Source organism: Dendrobates tinctorius, unplaced genomic scaffold (assembly GCF_039654945.1).
Source record: "Dendrobates tinctorius isolate UK_male_01 unplaced genomic scaffold, ASM3965494v1 ptg000150l, whole genome shotgun sequence".
Lineage (NCBI taxonomy): Eukaryota > Metazoa > Chordata > Amphibia > Anura > Dendrobatidae > Dendrobates > Dendrobates tinctorius.
The window spans coordinates 3,285,687-3,311,808 of NW_027361817.1; the positions used below are offsets into that span (position 1 = coordinate 3,285,687).

At 48.1% G+C, this 26,122-nt stretch overlaps 1 protein-coding gene across 1 annotated transcript; it reads right to left on the bottom strand.

Moving 5' to 3' along the window:
* Positions 1 to 1,118: 1,118 nt before the first annotated feature.
* Positions 1,119 to 26,122, bottom strand: ZC3H15 (zinc finger CCCH-type containing 15). Its single transcript, XM_073546679.1, has 10 exons — positions 25,947 to 26,122; positions 17,090 to 17,191; positions 13,621 to 13,732; positions 11,414 to 11,566; positions 10,992 to 11,083; positions 10,369 to 10,551; positions 5,636 to 5,782; positions 5,447 to 5,548; positions 3,367 to 3,493; positions 1,119 to 1,518 (listed from the first exon to the last, which is right to left on the bottom strand). The coding sequence occupies exons 1-10, from the start codon at positions 26,019 to 26,021 to the stop codon at positions 1,334 to 1,336; spliced, it is 1,278 nt and encodes a 425-aa protein (XP_073402780.1). The 5' UTR covers positions 26,022 to 26,122; the 3' UTR covers positions 1,119 to 1,333.

Here is a 26,122-nt window from a genome sequence, read left to right on the forward strand (position 1 = left end):
AAGGCAGGATGGATCCATGCTTTCATGTTGTTTACGCCAAATTCTGACCCTACCATCCGAATGTCGCAGCAGAAATCGAGACTCTTCAGACCAGGCAACGTTTTTCCAATCTTCTACTGTCCAATTTCGATGAGCTTGTGCAAATTGTAGCCTCAGTTTCCTGTTCTTAGCTGAGAGGAGTGGTACCCGGTGTGGTCTTCTGCTGCTGTTGCCCATCTGCCTCAAAGTTCGACGCACTGTGCGTTCAGAGATGCTCTTCTGCCTACCTTGGTTGTAACGGGTGGCAATTTGAGTCACTGTTGCCTTTCTATCAGCTCGAACCAGTCTGCCCATTCTCCTCTGACCTCTGGCATCAACATGGCATTTCCGGCCACAGAACTGCCGCTCACTGGATTTTTTTTCTTTTTCGGACCATTCTCTGTAAACCCTAGAGATGGTTGTGCGTGAAAATCCCAGTAGATCAGCAGTTTCTGAAATACTCAGACCAGCCCTTCTGGCACCAACAATCATGCCACGTTCAAAGGCACTCAAATCACCTTTCTTCCCCATACTGATGCTCGGTTTGAACTGCAGGAGATTGTCTTGACCATGTCTACATGCCTAAATGCACTGAGTTGCCGCCATGTGATTGGCTGATTAGAAATTAAGTCTTAACACACAGTTGGACAGGTGTACCTAATAAAGTGGCCAGTGAGTGTATAAGCAATATGTGTGGGAGTCGGAGTCGTGGAGTCGGAGTTGGAGTCGGAGTCGGTGTAAGGGAAATTGAGGAGTCGGAGTCGGAGTCGCAGGTTTGGCTTACCGACTCCACAGCCCTGGGAGGACGGGCTAGTCTACATAACAGAAAGGAGGATGGGCAGTCTATGTAACAGGAAGGAGGACGGGCAGTCTACGTAACAGACAGGAGGAGGACGGGCAGACTACATAACAGAAAGGAGGAGGACGGGCAGTCTACATAACAGAGAAGGAGGACGGGCAGACTATATAACAGCGAGGACGGAGATCAGTGCAGATTTACTGCATTACATCCATTACCACAATTTACCTCACGTTTTTATTCAATCAAGACAAATGCAACATAATACACAAAGTATTAAATAAAACAGATCATGTACCTCTACATCCAAATAAGACCTTTATTATACATCATTCCTATAGAGTCTGACCAATTTGCAGTTGTCAAAATTACAACACGAGAAATGGTTTCTTATTCGTTTGTGATGTGCTCTGTAGAAGCGAGAAGGGACAGTCATTTTTCCCTATTAAAAAATCAAGTTGTAAAGGCATGGCAGTCCGAATATCCTACTGATGATGCGAGGGTCGGCAGCAATGTTCATTCATCCAGTGTATTCAGCTGTTCCTCAAGTTCATCTAGATCTTCTCCAGTAAAAAGATTTTCATCAACAGGCACCGCATCCTCTAGATCTTCTTCGTCGTCTTCTTCTTCACTTTCTTCGGCATAATCGTTATGTTCCCCATTTCTCAAGTCACCACCTGATGCTTCATTTAGCTTTGCATCTGTAGAAAAGACAGGGATAGGTAAGAAGCAATCGCTAGGAAGCCAACGGACGGACATCAAAGTGTAGCATGAAATCTGCGCTTTATACCTGCGGCCTTTACATTTATTACTATCTAATCTGTGGCTGTAGTCTCGAAATATTAACTACTGTGTCACAGGGTCCCGGAGGAGCATTTACCAGATGGGTTAAATAAAAGAATACATTATAGGTAGAGTTGTGATGGATGTGACATGTTTCATTGTGGATATTTAGTTACAATTAATATTTCGTCATGTCACCCTTACCGACAACTAAGCCAGCTTTGCCATTAGACAGTTTTTGATTATTGTGTGCACTTTTAAGAAATTAAATCATGACGCGGATATATATGTACATTGTATTTTGCTGCACAAGTGGAAAGATTTTTTTTTGCCAGGACTGTACTGTATAAGCCCAAACAGAGCTCCTATATACAGCACGAGCCCTCCCATATTCAGTATGAGCCCACACAGCCCCTATATACAGCACAAACCCTCCCATATTCAGTATGAGCCCGCACACAGCCCCTATATACAGCACGAGCCCTCCCATATTCAGTATGAGCCCGCACACAGCCCCTATATACAGCACGAGCCCTCCCATATTCAGTATGAGCCCGCACACAGTCCCTATATACAGCACGAGCCCTCCCATATTCCGTATGATCCCGCACACAGCCCCTATATACAGCACGAGCCCTCCCATATTCCGTATGAGCCCGCACACAGCCCCTATATACAGCACGAGCCCTCCCATATTCCGTATGAGCCCGCACACAGCCCCTATATACAGCACGAGCCCTCCCATATTCCGTATGAGCCCGCACACAGCCCCTATATACAGCATGAGCCCTCCCATATTCAGTATGAGCCCAGACACAACCCCTATATACAGCACGAGCCCTCCCATATTCCGTATGAGCCCGCACACAGCCCCTATAAACAGCACGAGCCCTCCCATATTCCGTATGAGCCCGCACACAGCCCCTATATACAGCACGAGCCCTCCCATATTCAGTATGAGCCCACACACAGCCCCTATATACAGCATGAGCCCTCCCATATTCAGTATGAGCCCAGACACAACCCCTATATACAGCATGAGCCCTCCCATATTCAGTATGAGCCCACACACAGCCCCTATATACAGCATGAGCCCTCCTATAGCCTCCCTATATTCAGTATAAGCCCTTACATAGCCACCTATATGAAGGCACATGTCCCTTGCACGTTAAAAAAAAACAAAAAAAAACAAAAACAAACAACAACAAAATCAAAGAAACACACACACACACACCACAAACCTTCCCTGGGGCTCTTGTTCCAGTGCACTGGCTTTCTGCATAGCAGACACAATGCAGTGACGCCATTGACTTTGCTGTCTCAGTCGCACACACTGACTGGTGGCGCCATCTTCCACCATTTGCATCCTCAGGATGCCAATAGCCGTGATATTTGAATGTGCACGGGGGGAGAATGGGCTGTGGGCCAGACTGGAACAGCCAGAGGGCTGGATGTGGCCCGTACTTTGCCCAGGTCTGAGTAAGGAGAAAGTTTTTTTTCTCTATTTTTTTTTTCAATTTTATAATTTTTCAATACTTGACACAAAGATGCAGTAACAAATAATGATTGGATCTAACTATACAATTATTTTTCCACTTGTATGAACAGATTTATCAGATTTCTATTGAAAATGTGGAGTTTTCAAATTTTGCCCATTAGCACTGACACTTCATTGCATTGAAAAAAAAGACAAAAAAATAAAAGCATCCGTGTATGGTGCAATGTTAGGCTATGAAGCATTATAGTAAGGTGAGCTGCCCACTTACCATCTCTGTCCGCTGATGTGACATATGTGCTGAAACGCTCGTGGCTGGCGACGGTGATGCCCGTTTCATCAACATCTTTCAGAACAAAGCGACTCAGATCGATATCCTGAACATCGGATGTGTCCAACTGTTAGAATGAAAATCCATTTTATGAGAAACAAAACTAAATTTCTTTTGCAGAGCATTAGATTTCAAGACGTACAAAGCATTTCACAACAGCACGGTCCTCAGCAGCATCATACATCCAGATTGGCTCCTAGCACACCACATGAAGCAGGACCATGAAGAATCCGGAGAACTCCTATCCCTGTGCCCTTAGTGGGTGTAGGCGTCATTCAGTGAGCTCTATCCTCCAGGACCAGTGCAGAAAGCAGGCACTGCAGACTCGGGTTATTCTGCAGAATGACCCGCTGTTATATTAGATCGCACCCTGCGGTGGGAACAGTAGGAGGAACAGACAGGTGACAACTTTGCCCTGCAAAATCAGGTGTTATACCGGATTGCCCCATTACAGACCCCCATTTATCCTGAAGCCTCTTGTATTAGGAGTGGGATTTGGTTCACAAACAAAGGTCCCAAGTATTCACAGGGGACAATCCACCTTCCAATGGATGCGAGAGGTGGTGTTTCACATCTGATCCCAAGTTGTTTTTTCCTCCCAATCTACAAAAAGAGACATCGATTGTAATAGCTCCAGTTAGGGATCATTCGTCTAGACGTTGCTTTTTTCACTGATGATAGCCGCATTTTCAGTAAGACCTGGAACGCTATTAACCCTTAGATTAACCCAAAATTTGCAGATTACCAGCACTTGGGAATAAGACAGGTTACCTTTAACTCATTCATGACCTGAGACCCGCAGAATCTCCATTATTCAGGATCTGGGTGAGGGCTTATTTTTAGCCTGCTGAGCTGACATTTTTATTGATACCATTCTGGGGCAGAAATGATCTTTTGATCTCCTGTTATTGCATTTTATTGCAATGTTGCGGTGACCAAAAAAGCCCACAATTCTGGAGTTTTGCTTTTTTTTTCTCGTTACGCCGTTTACTAATCAGATACATTTTTAGATTTTGATAGATCGGGCGATTCCGAACACAGTGATACCAAGTATGTGTATTTTTTTATTTTGAATGGGGCAAAAGAGGAGCGATTTGAACGTTTATTTTTTTTTAAACATTTTTTTCTACTTTACTTGCTTCAATAATCTCCTTACGAGACTTGGAGCTGTGATCACCTGTGCTACACATAGCAGGGCTTCAGTCAATTTAATCTACTGGTGGATATTAGCAATTCTCAAGAGCGCAGGTACCCGGCACTGTTTTTGCCCTTCAGTGTGGGACGCCGAGCACCCCCAGCACTTATGTGGGTAGCCTTAATTAGTTTTAATTGCACAGTATCAGAAAATCTCCCCTTTATCTCTGGTCACATTGAACACCTTGGCATCTTTTAGCCCTACCGCCACTAATAGTATTTATCTTTGCTGCAGGTCCTCTCTCAGCGCTTCATAGTGCTTTTATTATTTATTGTCTTTTTTAGCATATTTGCACAATTTGTAGGGCACTGAGATCACTGCCTCTATTAGTATCACACTCGTTTGCATATTTGCACAAACTGAAGGACACTCAGTTCACTGCCATTATTTGCACATGGCATGTTCATAAATACTAATTATATATATTTTTTATGGTGCAAATTAATTATAATTTTTTACCTACCTCCTAAATACCTGTTTTTACTCTTTGGCATACTGAATTGAATTTTTTGGAAGATATTCACTACATTCCGTCCAGATTTACAAGGTTTCTGCACAACTATCGCAGGTATTTGTCATATTTACAATTGATCAGTAACGTTTTCTTGTGTCTGAATCATAGCGCGAGTGCTCTCTTGTTTAATTCAAACATAAAAAGTAGCAATTTTCTGATTTAAACAGCAGCTTTTCTTTTTCTTCTTTGGATGATCCATTACAGTTACGCACTCTATGAACACAGGTACCGTAGTCGTAATCCGCATGTTATAATACTCATAGTATAAGTCTAATAATACGGAAGAGAACAAATCACAGGACAGAGCTTACATCATCTTCATCTATCTCGGCAACGTATTGTGTGTCATCTGCCTCTTCGTCGTCGTCATTCACAAGCTCAGGTCTGAATTCAAACACTTCACGACCACTGATCTATGAAGGGGAAATACAGGTTCACTAATACAGAAACTTTGGAGCAATGAAGAAACCACCACTGTAAGGATACCTGGTAACACGTACCCCCAAGGATTTCCCTGCTTTAAAGTCTGCCTTTCTTCTTTCCATTTCCTCTTCAGCTTTTACTATTCGATCTTGCCGTTTTCTTTTCTTCCAAGCGAGAAATGATTCTAAGGTAATCCTGGTGACATTTGGTCCGAGGGCAGCACGCTATAGAACAGAAAATAAGGACAAATCATACAATCACATTTACAAGGTGGACAACTTTATGGCCAAGAGACTAGATATGGCAGATATGACAACCCAGCCAGATAGCAGGGGACAACCAGCAGTCCTGGGGTCTCATGTGGACTGTGAAGGCAATCTGTCGTATCTTCTCTGCTATAGAGAAGCTGTGTAGCTGGGACCATTGATAACGATGGTGCACTCTCTGGTGGGCACTGTTATGGGGCGCTATCGAGCCACAGAAATTCAAGCCTCACATGCAGCCTATATTACTGGGAAAAACACACAGGCCTCATACATCCAGCCCATATTACTAGGAGGGACATGCAGGCCTCACTCATCCATCCTATATTACTAGGAGGGGGACATGGGCCTCAGATCCAGCCTATATTACTAGGAGGGACACGCAGGCCTCAGATCCAGCTTATATTAATGGGAGGGACACACAGGCCTCACACATCCAGCCTATATTACTGGGAGAGACACACAGGCCTCACATCCAGCCTATATTACTGGGAGGGACACACAGGCCTCACATCCAGCCTATATTACTGGGAGGGACACACAGGCCTCACATCCAGCCTATATTACTGGGAGGGACACACAGGCATCACATCCAACCTACATTACTAGGAGGGACACACAGGCATCACATCCAACCTACATTACTAGGAGGGACACACAGGCCTCACATCCAGCCTATATTACTAGGAGGGACACACAGGCCTCACACATCCAGCCTATATTACTAGGAGGGACACACAGGCCTCACACATCCAGCCTATATTACTGGGAGGGACACACAGGCCTCACACATTCAGCCTATATTACTAGGAGGGACACGCAGGCCTCAGATCCAGCCTATATTACTGGGAGAAACACACAGGCCTCACACATCTAGCCTATATTACTAGGAGGGAAACACAGGCCTCACACATTCAGCCTATATTACTAGGAGGGACACACAGGCATCACACATCCAGCCTATATTACTAGGAGGGACACACAGGCATCACATCCAACCTATTTTACTAGGAGGGACACACAAGCCTCAGATCCAGCCTATATTACTGGGAGAAACACACAGGCCTCACACATCTAGCCTATATTACTAGGAGGGACACACAGGCCTCACATATTCAGCCTATATTACTAGGAGGGACACACAGGCATCACACATCCAGCCTATATTACTAGGAGGGACACACAGGCATCACATCCAACCTATTTTACTAGGAGGGACACACAAGCCTCAGATCCAGCCTATATTACTGGGAGAAACACACAGGCCTCACACATCTAGCCTATATTACTAGAAGGGACACACAGGCCTCACACATTCAGCCTATATTACTAGGAGGGACACACAGGCATCACACATCCAGCCTATATTACTAGGAGGGACACACAGGCATCACATCCAACCTATTTTACTAGGAGGGACACACAAGCCTCAGATCCAGCCTATATTACTGGGAGAAACACACAGGCCTCACACATCTAGCCTATATTACTAGGAGGGACACACAGGCCTCACATATTCAGCCTATATTACTAGGAGGGACACACAGGCATCACACATCCAGCCTATATTACTAGGAGGGACACACAGGCATCACATCCAACCTATTTTACTAGGAGGGACACACAAGCCTCAGATCCAGCCTATATTACTGGGAGAAACACACAGGCCTCACACATCTAGCCTATATTACTAGGAGGGACACACAGGCCTCACACATTCAGCCTATATTACTAGGAGGGACACACAGGCATCACACATCCAGCCTATATTACTAGGAGGGACACACAGGCATCACATCCAACCTATTTTACTAGGAGGGACACACAAGCCTCAGATCCAGCCTATATTACTGGGAGAAACACACAGGCCTCACACATCTAGCCTATATTATTGGGAGAGACACACAGGCCTCACACATTCAGCCTATATTACTAGGAGGGACACACAGGCATCACATCCAACCTATATTACTAGGAGGGACACACAGGCCTCACATCCAGCCTATATTACTAGGAGGGACACGCAGGCCTCACACATTCAGCCTATATTACTAGGAGGGACACACAGGCATCACACATCCAGCCTATATTACTAGGAGGGACACACAGGCCTCACATCCAGCCTATATTACTAGGAGGGACACGCAGGCCTCAGATCCAGCCTATATTACTGGGAGAAACACACAGGCCTCACACATCTAGCCTATATTACTGGGAGAGACACACAGGCCTCACACATTCAGCCTATATTACTAGGAGGGACACACAGGCATCACATCCAACCTATATTACTAGGAGGGACACACAGGCCTCACATCCAACCTATATTACTAGGAGGGACACACAGGCCTCACATCCAGCCTATATTACTAGGAGGGACACACAGGCCTCACACATCCAGCCTATATTACTAGGAGGGACACGCAGGCCTCACACATTCAGCCTATATTACTAGGAGGGACACGCAGGCATCACATCCAACCTATATTACTAGGAGGGACACACAGGCCTCACATCCAGCCTATATTACTAGGAGGGACACGCAGGCCTCAGATCCAGCCTATATTACTGGGAGAAACACACAGGCCTCACACATCTAGCCTATATTACTGGGAGAGACACACAGGCCTCACACATTCAGCCTATATTACTAGGAGGGACACACAGGCATCACATCCAACCTATATTACTAGGAGGGACACACAGGCATCACATCCAACCTATATTACTAGGAGGGACACACAGGCCTCACATCCAGCCTATATTACTAGGAGGGACACACAGGCCTCACACATCCAGCCTATATTACTAGGAGGGACACGCAGGCCTCACACATTCAGCCTATATTACTAGGAGGGACACGCAGGCATCACATCCAACCTATATTACTAGGAGGGACACACAGGCCTCACATCCAGCCTATATTACTAGGAGGGACACGCAGGCCTCACATCCAGCCTATATTACTGGGAGAAACACACAGGCCTCACACATCTAGCCTATATTACTGGGAGAGACACACAGGCCTCACACATTCAGCCTATATTACTAGGAGGGACACGCAGGCCTCACACATTCAGCCTATATTACTAGGAGGGACACACAGGCATCACATCCAACCTATATTACTAGGAGGGACACACAGGCATCACATCCAACCTATATTACTAGGAGGGACACACAGGCCTCACATCCAGCCTATATTACTAGGAGGGACACGCAGGCCTCACACATTCAGCCTATATTACTAGAAGGGACACGCAGGCATCACATCCAACCTATATTACTAGGAGGGACACACAGGCCTCACATCCAGCCTATATTACTAGGAGGGACACGCAGGCCTCACACATTCAGCCTATATTACTAGGAGGGACACGCAGGCCTCACACATTCAGCCTATATTACTAGGAGGGACACACAGGCATCACATCCAACCTATATTACTAGGAGGGACACGCAGGCCTCAGATCCAGCCTATATTACTGGGAGAAACACGCAGGCCTCAGATCCAGCCTATATTACTGGGAGAAACACACAGGCCTCACATATCCAGCCTATATTACTGGGAGAGACACACAGGCATCACACATCCAGCTTATATTACTGGGAGGGACACGCAGGCCTCACACATTCAGCCTATATTACTAGAAGGGACACGCAGGCATCACATCCAACCTATATTACTAGGAGGGACACACAGGCCTCACATCCAGCCTATATTACTAGGAGGGACACGCAGGCCTCACACATTCAGCCTATATTACTAGGAGGGACACGCAGGCATCACATCCAACCTATATTACTAGGAGGGACACACAGGCCTCACATCCAGCCTATATTACTAGGAGGGACACGCAGGCCTCAGATCCAGCCTATATTACTGGGAGAAACACGCAGGCCTCAGATCCAGCCTATATTACTGGGAGAAACACACAGGCCTCACATATCCAGCCTATATTACTGGGAGAGACACACAGGCATCACACATCCAGCTTATATTACTGGGAGGGACACACAGGCCTCACATCCAGCCTATATTACTGGGAGGGACACACAGGCCTCACATCCAGCCTATATTAAAAGACATTGCAGCTACTAAAACCAAGTGTGCGGGTGAAAAAAAAAGAAAACAGGGGAAAATAGTACCATCTTGAACTTGTTAAACAAAAAGTAAAAAAAATTAAAAAGACGAAAAAAACAATAATTGTCTTCTACATTCTAAAAGTCTGATTTAAGAAACTAAAATTAAATACAAGACTTTGACTAAATTTACAGAGCAAAATAAAAGACGGCAGAACAACAAAATGGCTGAACAAAATGTTTAAGAGCGCTGTACCCCTACCCGTCTGCATGCAGTGGTCCTAAACATCATGCTCCCTGATGTGTTGTGGCATAGACCACTGAACACAGATGATGGTGGGATGTCACATAAAAGTCAGTACTGTCAGCAGACACATACTGTGGGGAGTAGTCTTAAATTATTGGCAATAGTAGAAGCTCTGAAAAAGGGGACTGTCACCCATTGTGAAAGTAATTAGGCATACCTCCTTTTCTATCAAATCTTCTAATGAAATTTCATCTTCCTTTTCTTCTTTCTTTTTGTCCTTCTTTAATACAAAGCCAGGAGGCAGTGCGTGGCGATACATGCAGGTGTCGCCTCCACCAGGGCAGACCCAAAACCATCCATATTTGTTGCCTTCTATCGCGTCTAGGAAGAATTTACAAACCTGCGACAATAAATGTGTAAAGATCAGCTCCTGGATCAAGACCCAGACACCCAGACACTGCATGCTCTAGGTTCACTGCCCAAAGGCAGCAATGGTTAGTGCCCAAAAGTGGTCACCACCAGGATAGCAAGCATCGCTCCCAAGTCCTTACCCCATATCACTTCATCATGTATTTATTTTTCCTCTTACAACTTCCCCTTTAAGAAACAGGACTGAAGCAGTCTTGTGCTCAGCAGGACTTACATGGTCCATGTATTACATGGACAGCCGTTCATCTGGGCGCCTCCACGTCACACCGCACTTCCCTGCAGGGCGCAGCCTCACCATTCATTAATGGTCAGAAAGTCCCCACATGCTACACACTGACGGAGATAACCTTGGGGGGCTTGCCACTGATGCAAAAAAAAAAAAAAATTAAAAATAAGAAAACTATAACATACTATCTGGGTTTTAGGTTTCTTCTTTTCCGCTTCTCCATGCTTCTGGTTCACCACTTCTTCCAGTTTTTTCTCGTCCCAATTCTCCATTGTATCTACAAATAAGAATACGGATATAGTCAAACAGCTCTCGAGCCTGAACACAGGGGTAAACATTAGTGAGGCCACTTATTTTATTCACATCTATAGCAAAACATATAACAGTGCAGTCTCCAGTGAAATACAGTCTATTCCAAGTTGCTCATAGGTTGCTGCTCGATAGATGCAAGTGTCCCCATAACCAGCAGCTTCCCCATTACATATGGATGGGCAGAACACACCATCTACAGACATCATGGCTAATTATTATCCTGGGGGCCATATGAATGTCATTTCACCTTGAGGGTCCAGAGTTGGGGAACGATGGAGTACACAGACAGTTTTACCTTTTTCAAGCTCATCATCTCTTCCATCCACGTAAACACTCCTCTTCTCACATTTTCTTTCTAAAGACAAGTCATGGGAGAATTTGCACTTGTCGCCCTTTGTGCACTGGCCTTGCTTGTAGAAAGCACATACTACAGACTTTGGGTCAGCACCTATGTAAAAGCAAAAAAAAAAAAAAAAAACGATTATAAAGTCATCCAATTTTGTGAGGTATAGTCCTCAGATCGGCCGGCCATCGCACACTCCGAGGACACGGAAGCATTCTACAGATGGGAAATGAGAAGACAGAAGATTAGGGACCAGCTCACCAATACAACTGGATGCGAGATGTGAGGGACAGAGGAAAATGTTTTTTATTCCTTGCTGTGACAGGCACAAAGCCTAGATGCACAGATTTCATGGACCAAACTGAGGGACTAAAGTGGCGAGGAGCCCACAATAGGGTCTGAAGCATGCGGCTGGATTCCCCGGCTGTGATCATACACCCATGACCTGGGTCCTCCATAGAGCCCTATGCTCTGGTTCCTAAAAAGGGGTCCTGAAACCTACACTAATCTGCACAATTATTGGCCCTCTTCATTATTTATACAGAACCCATAGCTAGTGATGAGCGAGCATGATCTGATAATCTGTGTGCTAATACAGTGTCTTCTGCATGCTCTAATACTATGTTCAAGTCCCCGCCGCTGCATGTCTCGTGGCTGTTAGATAATCCCGGCATGTCTTGTGGCTGTCGAATAGCGAAACATGCAGCCACGGCGTCTCGCACATAGTATTACAGCACACTGAAGACAGTCTATAAGCACGCTCGCTCATCACTACCCACAGCCCATCCATAAGAGCAGCTGTGAACAATGAAGGAGACATTTCACTCCTTGGAACACAAGGACATCTTCATTGTGCTGGTTGGATCCATACTGACCAAAAATGAAAGGGGTTGTCCACTTTTGGGTACTTTTTTTTATTATTATTTAAATGCATGCATGTTGGGCTAAAAATCATTTTAAAAAATGGGTTTAATTAAAAACGTTGCCGTTTTCATAGGCTCTTTGTTTTCCTGCACATTCCAACTTTGATGCACTCTGTTGTCATAAATCAGCTGGGAGGAGCTCAAGAGAAACTCTCCTGTCAGAACAAGCTCACTGATTGATTCTTAGGGCCCCATTACACGCTTCAATGTCCCAGCGATCCCATCAACGATCCGACGTGGATCACGCTGGTATCCAGGGTAAACAGCGGGTATCTAAGAGCCGCTCGGCTCTTAGTTACCCGCCGTTTACCCTGGATACCAGCTCCCAGCGTCGCTGATCGTTGGCCTCTCGCTGTCACGAGCAGCGATGTGTGCTCCCCAGCAGGAGACCAACAATAGAATTATGGCCCAGACCATTAGACAATGATTAACGATCAGTCAACTGATCGTAGCTACATGTCACACGCAACGATGTCGTTTCGACATCGCTGCAATGGCACCAAACTGGTGACATTGCAACGATATCGTTCACAGTATCGTTTTAACGGGGCCCTTAGTTAATTCATTGTGCAGTCATCAATAAGGAGTGCAAACACAGAGGTAACAGAAGGTCAACAGTAAGATAAAAAATGTTTATAAAATCCAATTGCAAAAATGGTTTTGAAAAAAAAAAAAAATCACAAAACATGCATAACCCCTTGAATAGCTAATTTTTATTAGTGTGAATGAAGTATTTTTTCTCACTAATATTAGCTTAAATGGCTAAATGTAATCTACAGAAATGGACCTTCATAGGGCATGCAAACAAGTCATATGTTGGTATATATGTGGTGGTATACATGAAGTGTAGTAACATGCCCCTGAAAGATTATAATGACCCGATACACAAGAAGTCAGTGCCTCAAACCAAAATCAGATCCTGGCCACTTAATGCATCTTATAGCACTCACAAAATAGAGGCGTCTGTTCACATTGGCTTTATGCCTTATGAGCCATTGTTTCCCTCCCATCATTGACCTACAACTGCTATTGTGAATGTCAAAGAATGAAGTGCTGCAGATTGTTTTAAGCAGTTTCTTAGCGTAGCCTAATGGTGGACACCATATTAAAGATGATGCCTTACTAAAGATTTAAAAAATAAAAATATATTTATTTAAAAAAGAAGCCCCAGTAATACAGACTTCGATCCATTCCCACACATGCACGGCGTTTTCGGAGTATATGCAGTTAATCTACCTTTGCTGACCTTTTGCGCAGCTACTACCGGTTTAAAGAGGTCATTAAGCTCTTGAAGATCTTTCTTTTTGTCATCCTTTTTAGTTTTCTTATCAGCTTCAGTCTGCGTCACCTAAAGAACAGAAAAAGCTGAAAATGTTCTGACATCTGCTACTACATCCTTCAATATGTCTTGTAAAAGCCAGTCTGTGTCAGGCCACACAGGGCCAGCTCCGAGACGTCATTCCAGGAGTATGACTAAAGGGGTGGTCTGGGGATAAATAACCCCCTGTCCTCAGGTGAACTCATAACTAATACATCAATGGGGTCCAACTGCTGGGAAGCCATTGATCAGCTGAAAGGGGCATTTTTACCCCTATAGAGTTGACATACTTAACTGTTGCTGCATTCATTCCCCATCAGGCTGCCATAAAAATCCATGTGCAACGTGGCGGCAAGCACGAGCACCGTTGCATCATCCCACCAGGACTAAAGTGCCCATATCTGCAGACTGGTGCCAGTACTAGCTGTCAGACACACAACGATCACCCAAACCTATCCCATGGGTAGGCGATAACTTATCTGCACTGGACAACCCCCTTTATGGCTTATCTTTCTAGAGAAAAAAGCTGGGACCCCACCATTTGGTCACATTATTGGAAGTCTTCATTCATTCAATATTGATCCCTGGCTGCAGATGAAGAAACAAACCGTGCTCTCCTCCTCTTCCTAGGGTCCGCCGGCAAGACTCTACATTGCTTCAGTGCTTGGCATTTGGTGCGGCGCTGACATCACGTCACCAGCCAATCAGTGGGCTCAGCGGCTCTGAGAGGGGAGTTTCCATGTAGTCAGAACGTCCCGCGCTCAGTGCGCCTGGCTCACTGATTGGCTGCGGCACTTTTGACGTGTCTATGCGGCACTTTATTGAGCCCACAAACCTCTGCGATATCTTGTCATCTCATTTTGAGGTCCCTTCAGCCTCTGGTTTCTTTCGTCGAGTGATGTCTCTATTTATATCCAGCACTTTTCCCCCAATGACGTCTGCGTGCCTGCAGACTACAATTCCCATGATTCATAGCACTGTAATCCGCCCATTGCTCATTTCTGTGATCTGCATCCACCCCCTCTGCCCCGTGACTATTCTAGCCATCAGCCAGAGCCAAGCGATTTATACAGGCCACACGCCTTCTGTGACATCAGTGCGCTCACTGAGCCGCAGCCTGAAACCAGCAACGGCACTGCCAAGGCTAAACTATTATGGAGGCCTGGCTACAATACACACTGCGCCCAGAACAATCATTGTAGCCCCATTCCCGACGTATGGCATACATGTAGGGCACACACTGGGTTCAGGTGCATGACCTGAGCCCGCACTATACAGATCAGGTACCGGCTGTGTCACACTGCTGGCATCTGCCACTAACAGGAGTGACTGGCCTCCAATAGCTCCAATTACTGCAGTTTAACCACTTAATTTCTGACATGACATTGCACAGGTGGCTATGGATAGCCATGGCAGCAGGAGGCCTGATGAAGGCCCTAGTCTTGACCATCTTGGTACTCGTTTGAAGCTTAGACATAGCCTGGGCTTCATAGGGGACTTTCATTTTCACTATATATAGCAATACTGTAGTATTACAGTATATAGGATAAGTGCTCAAACGAATACAAAATCACTTAAAAGTAAAAAAAAAAAAAAAAAAATGCATAAATTGACCCCCTTTGCCAGTTTAAAAGGAAATAAAAAATAAGCATATTTTGGTATTGCAGCGTCTGCAAACCTCTTACCTATGAAACTATAAAAGTTAATTAACCGGCATGGCGGGCGCCATAAAGGAAAAGCAAAAATTGAAATACCAGTATTGCCACTTTTTTCAGTGCCTACACCTCACCCAGATAATACTGACCTGAAGTATTGATTTGTAAGGTCATTTTTACCACATCATGAATGCCGTAAAAATTAAACTCCAAAACAACGGCGAATTGCGCTTTCCCCCATTTCTCAGTAGATTAAAAGGTAAAATAAACTGTATCATTGAACACTACAACTCATCCTGTGACCAAAAAAAATAAAAAATATTTAGCTAATGGTAAAAGAAAAGAAACAGGAAAAAAAAAAATGCAAAAAGACCTTGGGGTCAGTCAGGGGATAATGCACCATGCTTGGTTCTCCAAGACGTTAAGGTCCTTTTACATGATCGGATAAGGTCAGAAAAAAAGGCGATTAGCCTTGGTCTTCCATGTGGCAATCCTAGTGAGCATGCAGGGGTACGGACCCAGCCGTTACTTCCATAATAGCCCCCATACAGGCTGCGCTATTGCCGGCAGGATATTCTCTCTTCACACAGGGGACGTACTGATAATGATCTGCATGTCTGCACACGGGGTAATGATAGGGAACAAGGCTCCTAAGAATGTTAGTTCTGCTGATTACCGGCCAGAAGAATAATTACAGGGACAATATACATACAGTGTTTAGGGGGCTTTACACATAGCGATATCGCTAGCAATATCGCTAAAGTGTCACCGATTTTTGTGACGCAGCAGCGATATTGCTAGCGATATCGCTATGTGTGATACTTACCTCCGACCGGCACCCCCGCTGGCTATCGCTGATCGCGCGAGATCGGTCTGGTCCATTTCTCGTCGTCGGCTTCCTGCTGGCGCCGACGAGCGAGCCATGGACGCAGACGGAAGAAGGACCACCCTCGCCGCGTCTGAAAGGTAAGTGCGACCGCCGACCGCTGCTGCATCGCTAGTGAGATCTGCCCATTTGGCAGCTCACTAGCGACCATTTAGCGATGCACCAGCGATCCTGACCGGGTCGTATCGTTGTCGGGATCGCTGGTGCATCGCTAAATGTAAAGGTGCCTGTAGGCCGGAGTCACACTACCATATAACACGGCCGAGTGCTATGCAATAAAACATGGCCTAGCACTCGGACCAGTGTTACTCTATCGGCCAGTTCACATCTGCGATTATTTTCTCATGCCGATTCGGCCCGAGAGAACAATGGCAGCACACAGCGATGGGCACCGAGACTCAGCCGAGGCTCATCTCACTCGCACCTATATAAGTTTATGGGTGCGAGTGAAACAGCACTCGGATATCACCTGAGTGCAGTGCAATATACAGCAGTAGCGGAGCAGATGGAGAAATTACTCTGTCTCCTCCGCAGCTGTGTTCTGATTCATGAGAGCAGATTGGAGCACAGAGCACCGACACTCAGATCACAGCACAGCAGGAGCCGGGGGTCATTGGGAAATCGCATCCAATGCTATACGCTAGTGTGACTCCAGTCTTAGTGCAAAAAAAAAAAAACTCGGCATCTAGAGGTGGACCTGCACTGGCTACATACCACATGGGGTGGATATTAGGACAGGTGGCCTCTATACGGCTCTGTCAGTAATGGCATAGGACACAATGATTGTACCAACTCTCACATTGTCAGTATGACGGCTGCAAACTACTGGACACAACACTTACTTACCACTCGAGGGTTCTGCTGCCCGTATTTCACCTGATGTGTGACATTTTTTATGAATTTCTGCTGCTTGGCACCCTTTTTGTTCTTAAGGCCGAATGTCTTGTCCTGCAATCAAAGACAAAAAGTATTTTTGGACAAATCCACCATCTGATTGAACAATGTGGCATCCGTATCAGCATTTTCCACATGCAACAGAACGACATTAAGGGCTTGTTCCCACATGGCATGTCTGCTGCCAACTTCCCACTGCAGGAACTACCTGTGCAGATATGGTCGTGAATAAGCTGAATGTATCATTCTTTGCATTCAAATCCACAGAGCGGGTCAACTCTGCCCTGTGCATAGTCTCTCCAGCATGGGCATGAGATTTCTAAGTGTCAGAACGGAGGTACTGGAAAACGCAGAGGATTTAAGCCAGGAGAACCTGCTGATTGTGTCTTGTGAGAATATACCCTAAGCAGCTGCATGTTGCAACACAGTGGTTGTGATGTTATACACTGGCAATATGCACTACATGTACCAGCCTCCCTATAGTGCATTGTGCACAGGACTTGAAAATATGACTTAGTGATGGTGTACACACCTGTCTACCAGCATTATTTCCCTGAGCTACCAGTGCAAAGCCAGAGGTTGTGGTCACCTTGGATAAGTGGCCCTGAGATGCCACTAATCCAAGGTGAACACGACAGACAGAAGACGGTCAGAGGTCCAGTTACTAGTAGTGCCAATGGATAAGTTTCTACATTGGTATGAATTATTGTCCATGATTATTGCACAAAATCTCCAACAATACAAGCGCTTACTATACGGCTGAAATGGTGACATTGTTAAATGGCGGTCCTTCATCCTACTATTCCCTCAAAGAATCAAACGTACAGTTTACAGTACACATGGCATCGGTAGTGGTGTAGTGTAGACAGCCATATTGGCCTTTTCCACAAGATATTAATGTAGTCACAGCCAATAGCAAGTACTTCCCATGCCATATATAGCGATACCTTTAAGGGTAAGGAGCATATTGTGGCATAAGGCTTTCTTCGCTATGTGTTGGTTATCATTCTTAAAGCGTTTTCTCCAAAATATAAGTTATACCAATAAGATACGGGATAGCTGGAACACTGACCCAGCAGTCAAGTTATCCCGAGAACGGGGATCCCATATCCCTAGAACTAGGTTCTCTAGAGCCCCATGATTAATACAACGGCTGTGCACATGCTCAATTATTTCTCAATGGAAATAGTCCAGTGCTGTACTCTGCTTTCTCCAAAATGTACAGAAGGAACATACGGCATTCCTGGTGAGCGGCTCAAGCGCCCAAGAAGGGTTCCAACCCGAAATCCAGTAGTAGCAATATGCTTGGCACTCAGAAATTTATAAAACATGTAACAGATTTATTGGCAGTGCACAATAAAACATTTTGGTTGGTTCTATGTCAGAGGTGCGTGATCCATGTCGCTGCTTCCACTCACCTCAAGTCTCCCCCAGATGGCAATCAGTTCTGATGAAGGTCTAAACAGGGCGAAACATTATATAGTAGACTGCCAATATAAACCTGTTACAGGTTTATACATTTCTGAGTGTCAAGTTTACTGCTACTACTGCTTTCTTCAAAAGTCCCACACAGTGAATGAAGCAGAGGTCTAGCATGTGCACTTCTGCTTCATAAAAGACGGCGCTGTGCAGAGCCCAATTTCTGGGATCGCTGGAGGTTTCAAGCGGTCAAGATAACTTTTGAATTTGGGAATGACCATATAGAAACCATTCTGCCGCCACAGTCCAGTACATACAACCTGCAGGCTTCTGAACTGCAGATGGCTACTCCAGTCCAACAATGCTCATCATGGAACCAGAAAGCAAGAAGAATCTAGGTAAATGCTACCCCTCATCTGCAAGATTGATTGTCAGACATAAATGGGTTGTGAGGTGCCAGAAGAAATGAAATATACTCATAATATGACAAGAGAAAACTACGATGTAGACGCAAGACTATACTAATAGACTACTAAGGGTGTATACATCAGGAATCCATAGGGTCTTATTCAGCAGACAGGGGCCAATAAAGTGTCTGGTATATATGTGGTATATATATATATACACTGCACAAAAAATTAAAGGCAACACTTAAGCAACAGAATATAACTACAAGTAAATCAAACGTCTGTGAAATCATACTGTCCACATAGGAAGCAACACTGATTGACAATCAATTTCACATGCTGTGCAAATGGAATAGACAACAGATGGAAATTATTGTCAATAATCAAGACATCCTCAATAAAGGAGTGGTTCTGCAGGTGGACATCTCAGTACCAATGCTTTCAGGCTGACGTTTTGAGCACAACCCCCATCTGTGGACGTCGGGCCCTCACACCATCCTCATGGAGTCGGTTTCTAACCGTTTGTGCAGACACATGCACATTTGTGGCCTGCTGGAGGTCATTTTGCAGGACTCCGGCAGTGCTCATCCTGTTCCTCCTTGCACAAAGGCTGAGGTAGCGGTCCTGCTGCTGGGTTGTTGCCCTCCTACAGCCCCCTCGACGTCTCCTGGTGTACTGGCCTGTCTCCTGGTAGCGTCTCCAGCCTCTGGACACTACTCTGACAGACACAGCAAGCCTTCTTGCCACAGCTTGCATTGATGTGCCATCCTGGATGAGCTGCACTACCTGATCCACTTGTGTGGGTTGTATAGTCCGTCTCATGCTACCACAAGTGTGAAAGCACAACCAACATTCAAAAGTGACCAAAACATCAGCCAGAAAGCATTGGTACTGAGATGTGGTCTGTGGTCCCCACCTGCAGAACCACTCCTTTATTGAGGGTGTCTTGATAATTTCCAATAATTTCCATCTGTTGTCTATTCCATTTGCACAAAAGCATGTGAAATTCATTGTCAATCAGTGTTGCTTCCTAAGTGGACAGTTTGATTTCACAGAAGTTAATTTACTTGAAGTTATATTCTGTTGTTTAAGTGTTCCCTTTAGTTTTTTGAACAGTGTATGTTGCTAAAGTACAACTCCAGAGTTGTTGTTTTGTTATGTCTCTATTGGTTAGGCATCAGGAATGTGAGCTCCGTGTGTGTTATAAAATAGTAACCGCTCGCTGTCTTCTGCAGTTTCCAGCACCGCACCGCTCTTCTCCTGGACCACAGGACTAACCTGCTCTCTCCAGTGTTTGCTGTGTGACCAGAAGTCACTTTCTCATTGTAAGGGTTCATGCTCACTTGCGAGAGACTCGCACGAAAACATGGCACTGCCGCCAGCACTGGAGCGTGCGGCTACATAGAAATACATGTAGCCGCACGCTCCGGTCCGAGTGCCGACGGCAGTGCCAGGTTTTCGTGCGAGTCTCTCGCAAGTGAGTATGAGTCCATAGTCTATTAGACTCAGAACCAGGGCTGTGGAGTTCAAGTCTTAGTCCATTTTAGTGGAGTCAGTATAAAATGGACTTCTAGTATATATATTCAGTAGTGCAATGCAGGATGTGCTGTACATTTTTTCATACAAATTTGGGAAAGTTACAAAATGTCCTATATATGTCTGTTCTGTTCCTGATGTAAGGATCTCTGCTTGTAGTTGAGATGAATCTGTGCTGCACTTTATGTCCATGCTCAGTAGTGACCACCAGGGCTGTGGAGATGAATCTGTGCTGCACTTTATGTCCATGTTCACTAGTGACCAGGGCTGTGGAGATGAATCTGTGCTGCACTTTATGTCCATGCTCAGTAGTGACCAGGGCTGTGGAGATGAATCTGTGCTGCACTTTATGTCCATGCTCAGTAGTGACCACCAGGGCTGTGGAGATGAATCTGTGCTGCACTTTATGTCCATGCTCAGTAGTGACCAGTGCTGTGGAGATGAATCTGTGCTGCTCTATGTCCAAGCTCAGTAGTGACCAGGGCTGTGGGGATGAATCTGTGCTGCACTTTATGGCCATGCTCAGTAGTGACCAGGGCTGTGGAGATGAATCTGTGCTGCATTTTATGTCCATGCTCAGTAGTGACCACCAGGGCTGTGGAGATGAATCTGTGCTGCATTTTATGTCCATGCTCAGTAGTGACCACCAGGGCTGTGGAGATGAATCTGTGCTGCACTTTATGTCCATGCTCAGTAGTGACCAGGGCTGTGGAGATGAATCTGTGCTGCACTTTATGTCCATGCTCAGTAGTGACCAGGGCTGTGGAGATGAATCTGTGCTGCACTTTATGTCCATGCTCAGTAGTGACCGGGGCTGTGGAGGTGAATCTGTGCTGCACTTGTTATGTCCATGCTCAGTAGTGACCAGGGCTGTGGAGATGAATCTGTGCTGCATTTGTTATGTCCATGCTCAGTAGTGACCAGAGCTGTGGAGATGAATCTGTGCTGCTTTTTATGTCCATGCTCAGTAGTGACCAGTGCTGTGGAGATGAATCTGTGCTGCACGTTATGTCCATGCTCAGTAGTGACCAGAGCTGTGGAGATGAATCTGTGCTGCACTTTATGGCCATGCTCAGTAGTGACCTGGACTGTGGAGATGAATCTGTGCTGCTCTATGTCCATGCTCAGTAGTGACCAGTGCTGTGGAGATGAATCTGTGCTGCTCTATGTCCAAGCTCAGTAGTGACCAGGGCTGTGGAGTTCAATCTGTGCTGCTCTATGTCCATGCTCAGTAGTGACCAGTGCTGTGGAGATGAATCTGTGCTGCACGTTATGTCCATGCTCACTAGTGACCAGGGCTGTGTAAATGAATCTGTGCTGCACATTATGTCCATGCTCAGTAGTGACCAGGGCTGTGGAGATGAATCTGTGCTGCACTTATTATGTCCATGCTCAGTAGTGACCAGGGCTGTGGAGATAAATCTGTGCTGCACTTATTATGTCCATGCTCAGTAGTGACCAGGGCTGTGGAGATGAATCTGTGCTGCACGTTATGTCCATGCTCAGTAGTGACCAGAGCTGTGGAGATGAATCTGTGCTTCACTTTATGTCCATGCTCAGTAGTGACCAGGGCTGTGGAGATGAATCTGTGCTGCACTTATTATGTCCATGCTCAGTAGTGACCAGAGCTGTGGAGATGAATCTGTGCTGCTTTTTATGTCCATGCTCAGTAGTGACCAGTGCTGTGGAGATGAATCTGTGCTGCACGTTATGTCCATGCTCAGTAGTGACCAGAGCTGTGGAGATGAATCTGTGCTTCACTTTATGTCCATGCTCAGTAGTGACCAGGGCTGTGGAGATGAATCTGTGTTGCTCTTTATGTCCATGCTCAGTAGTGACCAGGGCTGTGGAGATGAATCTGTGCTGCATTTGTTATGTCCATGCTCAGTAGTGACCAGAGCTGTGGAGATGAATCTGTGCTGCTTTTTATGTCCATGCTCAGTAGTGACCAGTGCTGTGGAGATGAATCTGTGCTGCACGTTATGTCCATGCTCAGTAGTGACCAGAGCTGTGGAGATGAATCTGTGCTTCACTTTATGTCCATGCTCAGTAGTGACCAGGGCTGTGGAGATGAATCTGTGTTGCTCTTTATGTCCATGCTCAGTAGTGACCAGGGCTGTGGAGATGAATCTGTGCTGCACTTTATGTCCATGCTCAGTAGTGACCAGGGCTGTGGGGAGGAATCTGTGCTGCACTTTATGGCCATGCTCAGTAGTGACCTGGACTGTGGAGATGAATCTGTGCTGCTCTATGTCCATGCTCAGTAGTGACCAGTGCTGTGGAGATGAATCTGTGCTGCTCTATGTCCAAGCTCAGTAGTGACCAGGGCTGTGGAGTTCAATCTGTGCTGCTCTATGTCCATGCTCAGTAGTGACCAGTGCTGTGGAGATGAATCTGTGCTGCAAGTTATGTCCATGCTCACTAGTGACCAGGGCTGTGTAAATGAATCTGTGCTGCACATTATGTCCATGCTCAATAGTGACCAGGGCTGTGGAGATGAATCTGTGCTGCACTTATTATGTCCATGCTCAGTAGTGACCAGGGCTGTGGAGATCAATCTGTGCTGCACTTATTATGTCCATGCTCAGTAGTGACCAGGGCTGTGGAGATGAATCTGTGCTGCACGTTATGTCCATGCTCAGTAGTGACCAGGGCAGTGGAGAGGAATCTGTGCTGCACTTTATGGCCATGCTCAGTAGTGACCAGGGCTGTGGAGATGAATCTGTGCTGCACTTTATGGCCATGCTCAGTAGTGAGGCAGGGCTGTGGGGTCGGGAGTAAGGATAACTGAGGAGTCGGAGGTTTGGGTTACCGGCCCCACAGCCCTGCTCAGGACAAAGCTCTCATGGACCTACGATGAGAGGAAGTAACAATCTGCAGTGTGAGTCGGCAAGAAAGAGCTGTGGCCACTTGACTAGGAGAGGACTGGAGCAGTGCTGGAAACGGCAGAAGACTGCGATTGGTAAGTATTTTACCATACACAAGAAACATACATTAATGATACCGAACTGATAAATGATAAGAAAATAAACAAAATGGACTTTAAATGAGAACCAAGGGACATAAGCCACAATGGTCCTAAACACTAGCTATGTCTGTGGCAATACATCAGGAAGCCCTCCACTCACATACGGACCCAGGACGGGGAAGCAGTGCAAGGGGAGCTGCTTGGACCCCAAGATGGGGGTCTGCATTCAGGAGGCCAAACCACATTGCATACCTAAAGTAGGTAAGCTCATTCGGTTTTCAATACATGTAAACCATTCTGATGTTACCAGACAACAAGACGGATATGCTCCATACAGGGATCACTAGAAAACTACTCCATATAATTTCACTCAGTACAGTCTGAGCGCACGCCAGACCCCCCCCCCCCCCCCGGACGGACGAGGAGGGGCACGCCAGACCCCCCCCCCCCCCCGGACGGACGAGGAGGGGCACGCCAGACCCCCCCCCCGGACGGACGAGGAGGGGCACGCCAGACCCCCCCCCCCCCCGGACGGACGAGGAGGGGCACGCCAGACCCCCCCCCCCCGGACGGACGAGGAGGGGCACGCCAGACCCCCCCCCCGGACGGACGAGGAGGGGCACGCCAGACCCCCCCCCCCACCGGACGGACGAGGAGGGGCACGCCAGACCCTCCCCCCGGACGGACGAGGAGGGGCACGCCAGACCCCCCCCCCCCCCCGGACGGACGAGGAGGGGCACGCCAGACCCCCCCCCGGACGGACGAGGAGGGGCACGCCAGACCCCCCCCCCGGACGGACGAGGAGGGGCACGCCAGACCCCCCCCCCCGGACGGCGCCAGACCCCCCCCCGGACGGACGAGGCGCAGGGCAGACCCCCCCCCCCCCCCCCCCCGAGACGGACGGAGCGCAGGGCAGACCCCCCCCCCAGACGGATGGAGCGCAGGGCAGACCCCCCCCCCAGACGGACGGAGCGCAGGGCAGACCCCCCCCCCCCCAGAAGGACGGAGCGCAGGGCAGACCCCCCCCTCAGACGGACGAGGCGCAGGGCAGACCCCCCCCTCAGACGGACGAGGCGCAGGGCAGACCCCCCCCTCAGACGGACGAGGCGCAGGGCAGACCCCCCCCTCAGACGGACGAGGCGCAGGGCAGACCCCCCCCTCAGACGGACGAGGCGCAGGGCAGACCCCCCCCTCAGACGGACGAGGCGCAGGGCAGACCCCCCCCTCAGACGGACGAGGCGCAGGGCAGACCCCCCCCCTCAGACGGACGAGGCGCAGGGCAGACCCCCCCCCTCAGACGGACGAGGCGCAGGGCAGACCCCCCCCCTCAGACGGACGAGGCGCAGGGCAGACCCCCCCCCTCAGACGGACGAGGCGCAGGGCAGACCCCCCCCCTCAGACGGACGAGGCGCAGGGCAGACCCCCCCCTCAGACGGACGAGGCGCAGGGCAGACCCCCCCCTCAGACGGACGAGGCGCAGGGCAGACCCCCCCCTCAGACGGACGAGGCGCAGGGCAGACCCCCCCCTCAGACGGACGAGGCGCAGGGCAGACCCCCCCCTCAGACGGACGAGGCGCAGGGCAGACCCCCCCCTCAGACGGACGAGGCGCAGGGCAGACCCCCCCCTCAGACGGACGAGGCGCAGGGCAGACCCCCCCCTCAGACGGACGAGGCGCAGGGCAGACCCCCCCCTCAGACGGACGAGGCGCAGGGCAGACCCCCCCCTCAGACGGACGAGGCGCAGGGCAGACCCCCCCCTCAGACGGACGAGGCGCAGGGCAGACCCCCCCCTCAGACGGACGAGGCGCAGGGCAGACCCCCCCTCAGACGGACGAGGCGCAGGGCAGACCCCCCCCTCAGACGGACGAGGCGCAGGGCAGACCCCCCCTCAGACGGACGAGGCGCAGGGCAGACCCCCCCCTCAGACGGACGAGGCGCAGGGCAGACCCCCCCTCAGACGGACGAGGCGCAGGGCAGACCCCCCCCTCAGACGGACGAGGCGCAGGGCAGACGCCCCCGGACGGACGAGGCGCAGGGGAGACCCCCCCGGACGGACGAGGCGCAGGGCAGACCCCCCGGACGGACGAGGCGCAGGGCAGACCCCCCCACCTCAGACGGACAAGGCGCAGGGCAGACCCCCCCCCAGACGGACAAAGCGCAGGGAAGACCCCCCCCAGACGGACGAGGCTCATCTAGGGAGGAGTTTATTATTTCAGTATTTTATCCCATCTTTGCCGCCCCTGGAGCCCCTCTTTATGTCTCGGTATTATAGAAGAGGGGAATATAGCAGGGAGCACGGAGGATCAGCACTGACACGTCTGGTAAGCAGTCCAGATCACAGGACCGGAGAGGCGAGGCCCAGCACCAGGGCTCCGGACAGGGGAAGAGGCAGCACGTTCCCGCACAGCTGACAGCCGGCAGGCCGGGGCCGCCCGCACACATGTGGCGCTGCGCTCAGCACAGAGGTGCAGGGAGTCACCTCTATGATCTTTTCCTTCTTCTTCTGCTCGGTCTTCTTCGTTGCCTGGGGAGCTGGCGCTTTCTTTGGTGGCATTGCGGTGCACGCAGTCCTGACTGCTCCCTGCTTCACATAAGAGCTCGCTTTACGGCTGGAAGTTCAGCAGTGACGTCATCACTCCTAGACCTGCGTGACGC

Bases quoted from the DNA above. Each gene is read 5' to 3' on its own strand.
- ZC3H15 (XM_073546679.1), bottom strand. From the start codon at position 26,021: ATGCCACCAAAGAAAGCGCCAGCTCCCCAGGCAACGAAGAAGACCGAG. The intron at 10,552-10,991 runs GTATGTTATAGT...TTATTGTCGCAG, and splicing joins AGAAACCTAAAACCCAGATA to GTTTGTAAATTCTTCCTAGA. The intron at 5,549-5,635 runs GTACGTGTTACC...TCCCCTTCATAG, and splicing joins AAGCAGGGAAATCCTTGGGG to ATCAGTGGTCGTGAAGTGTT.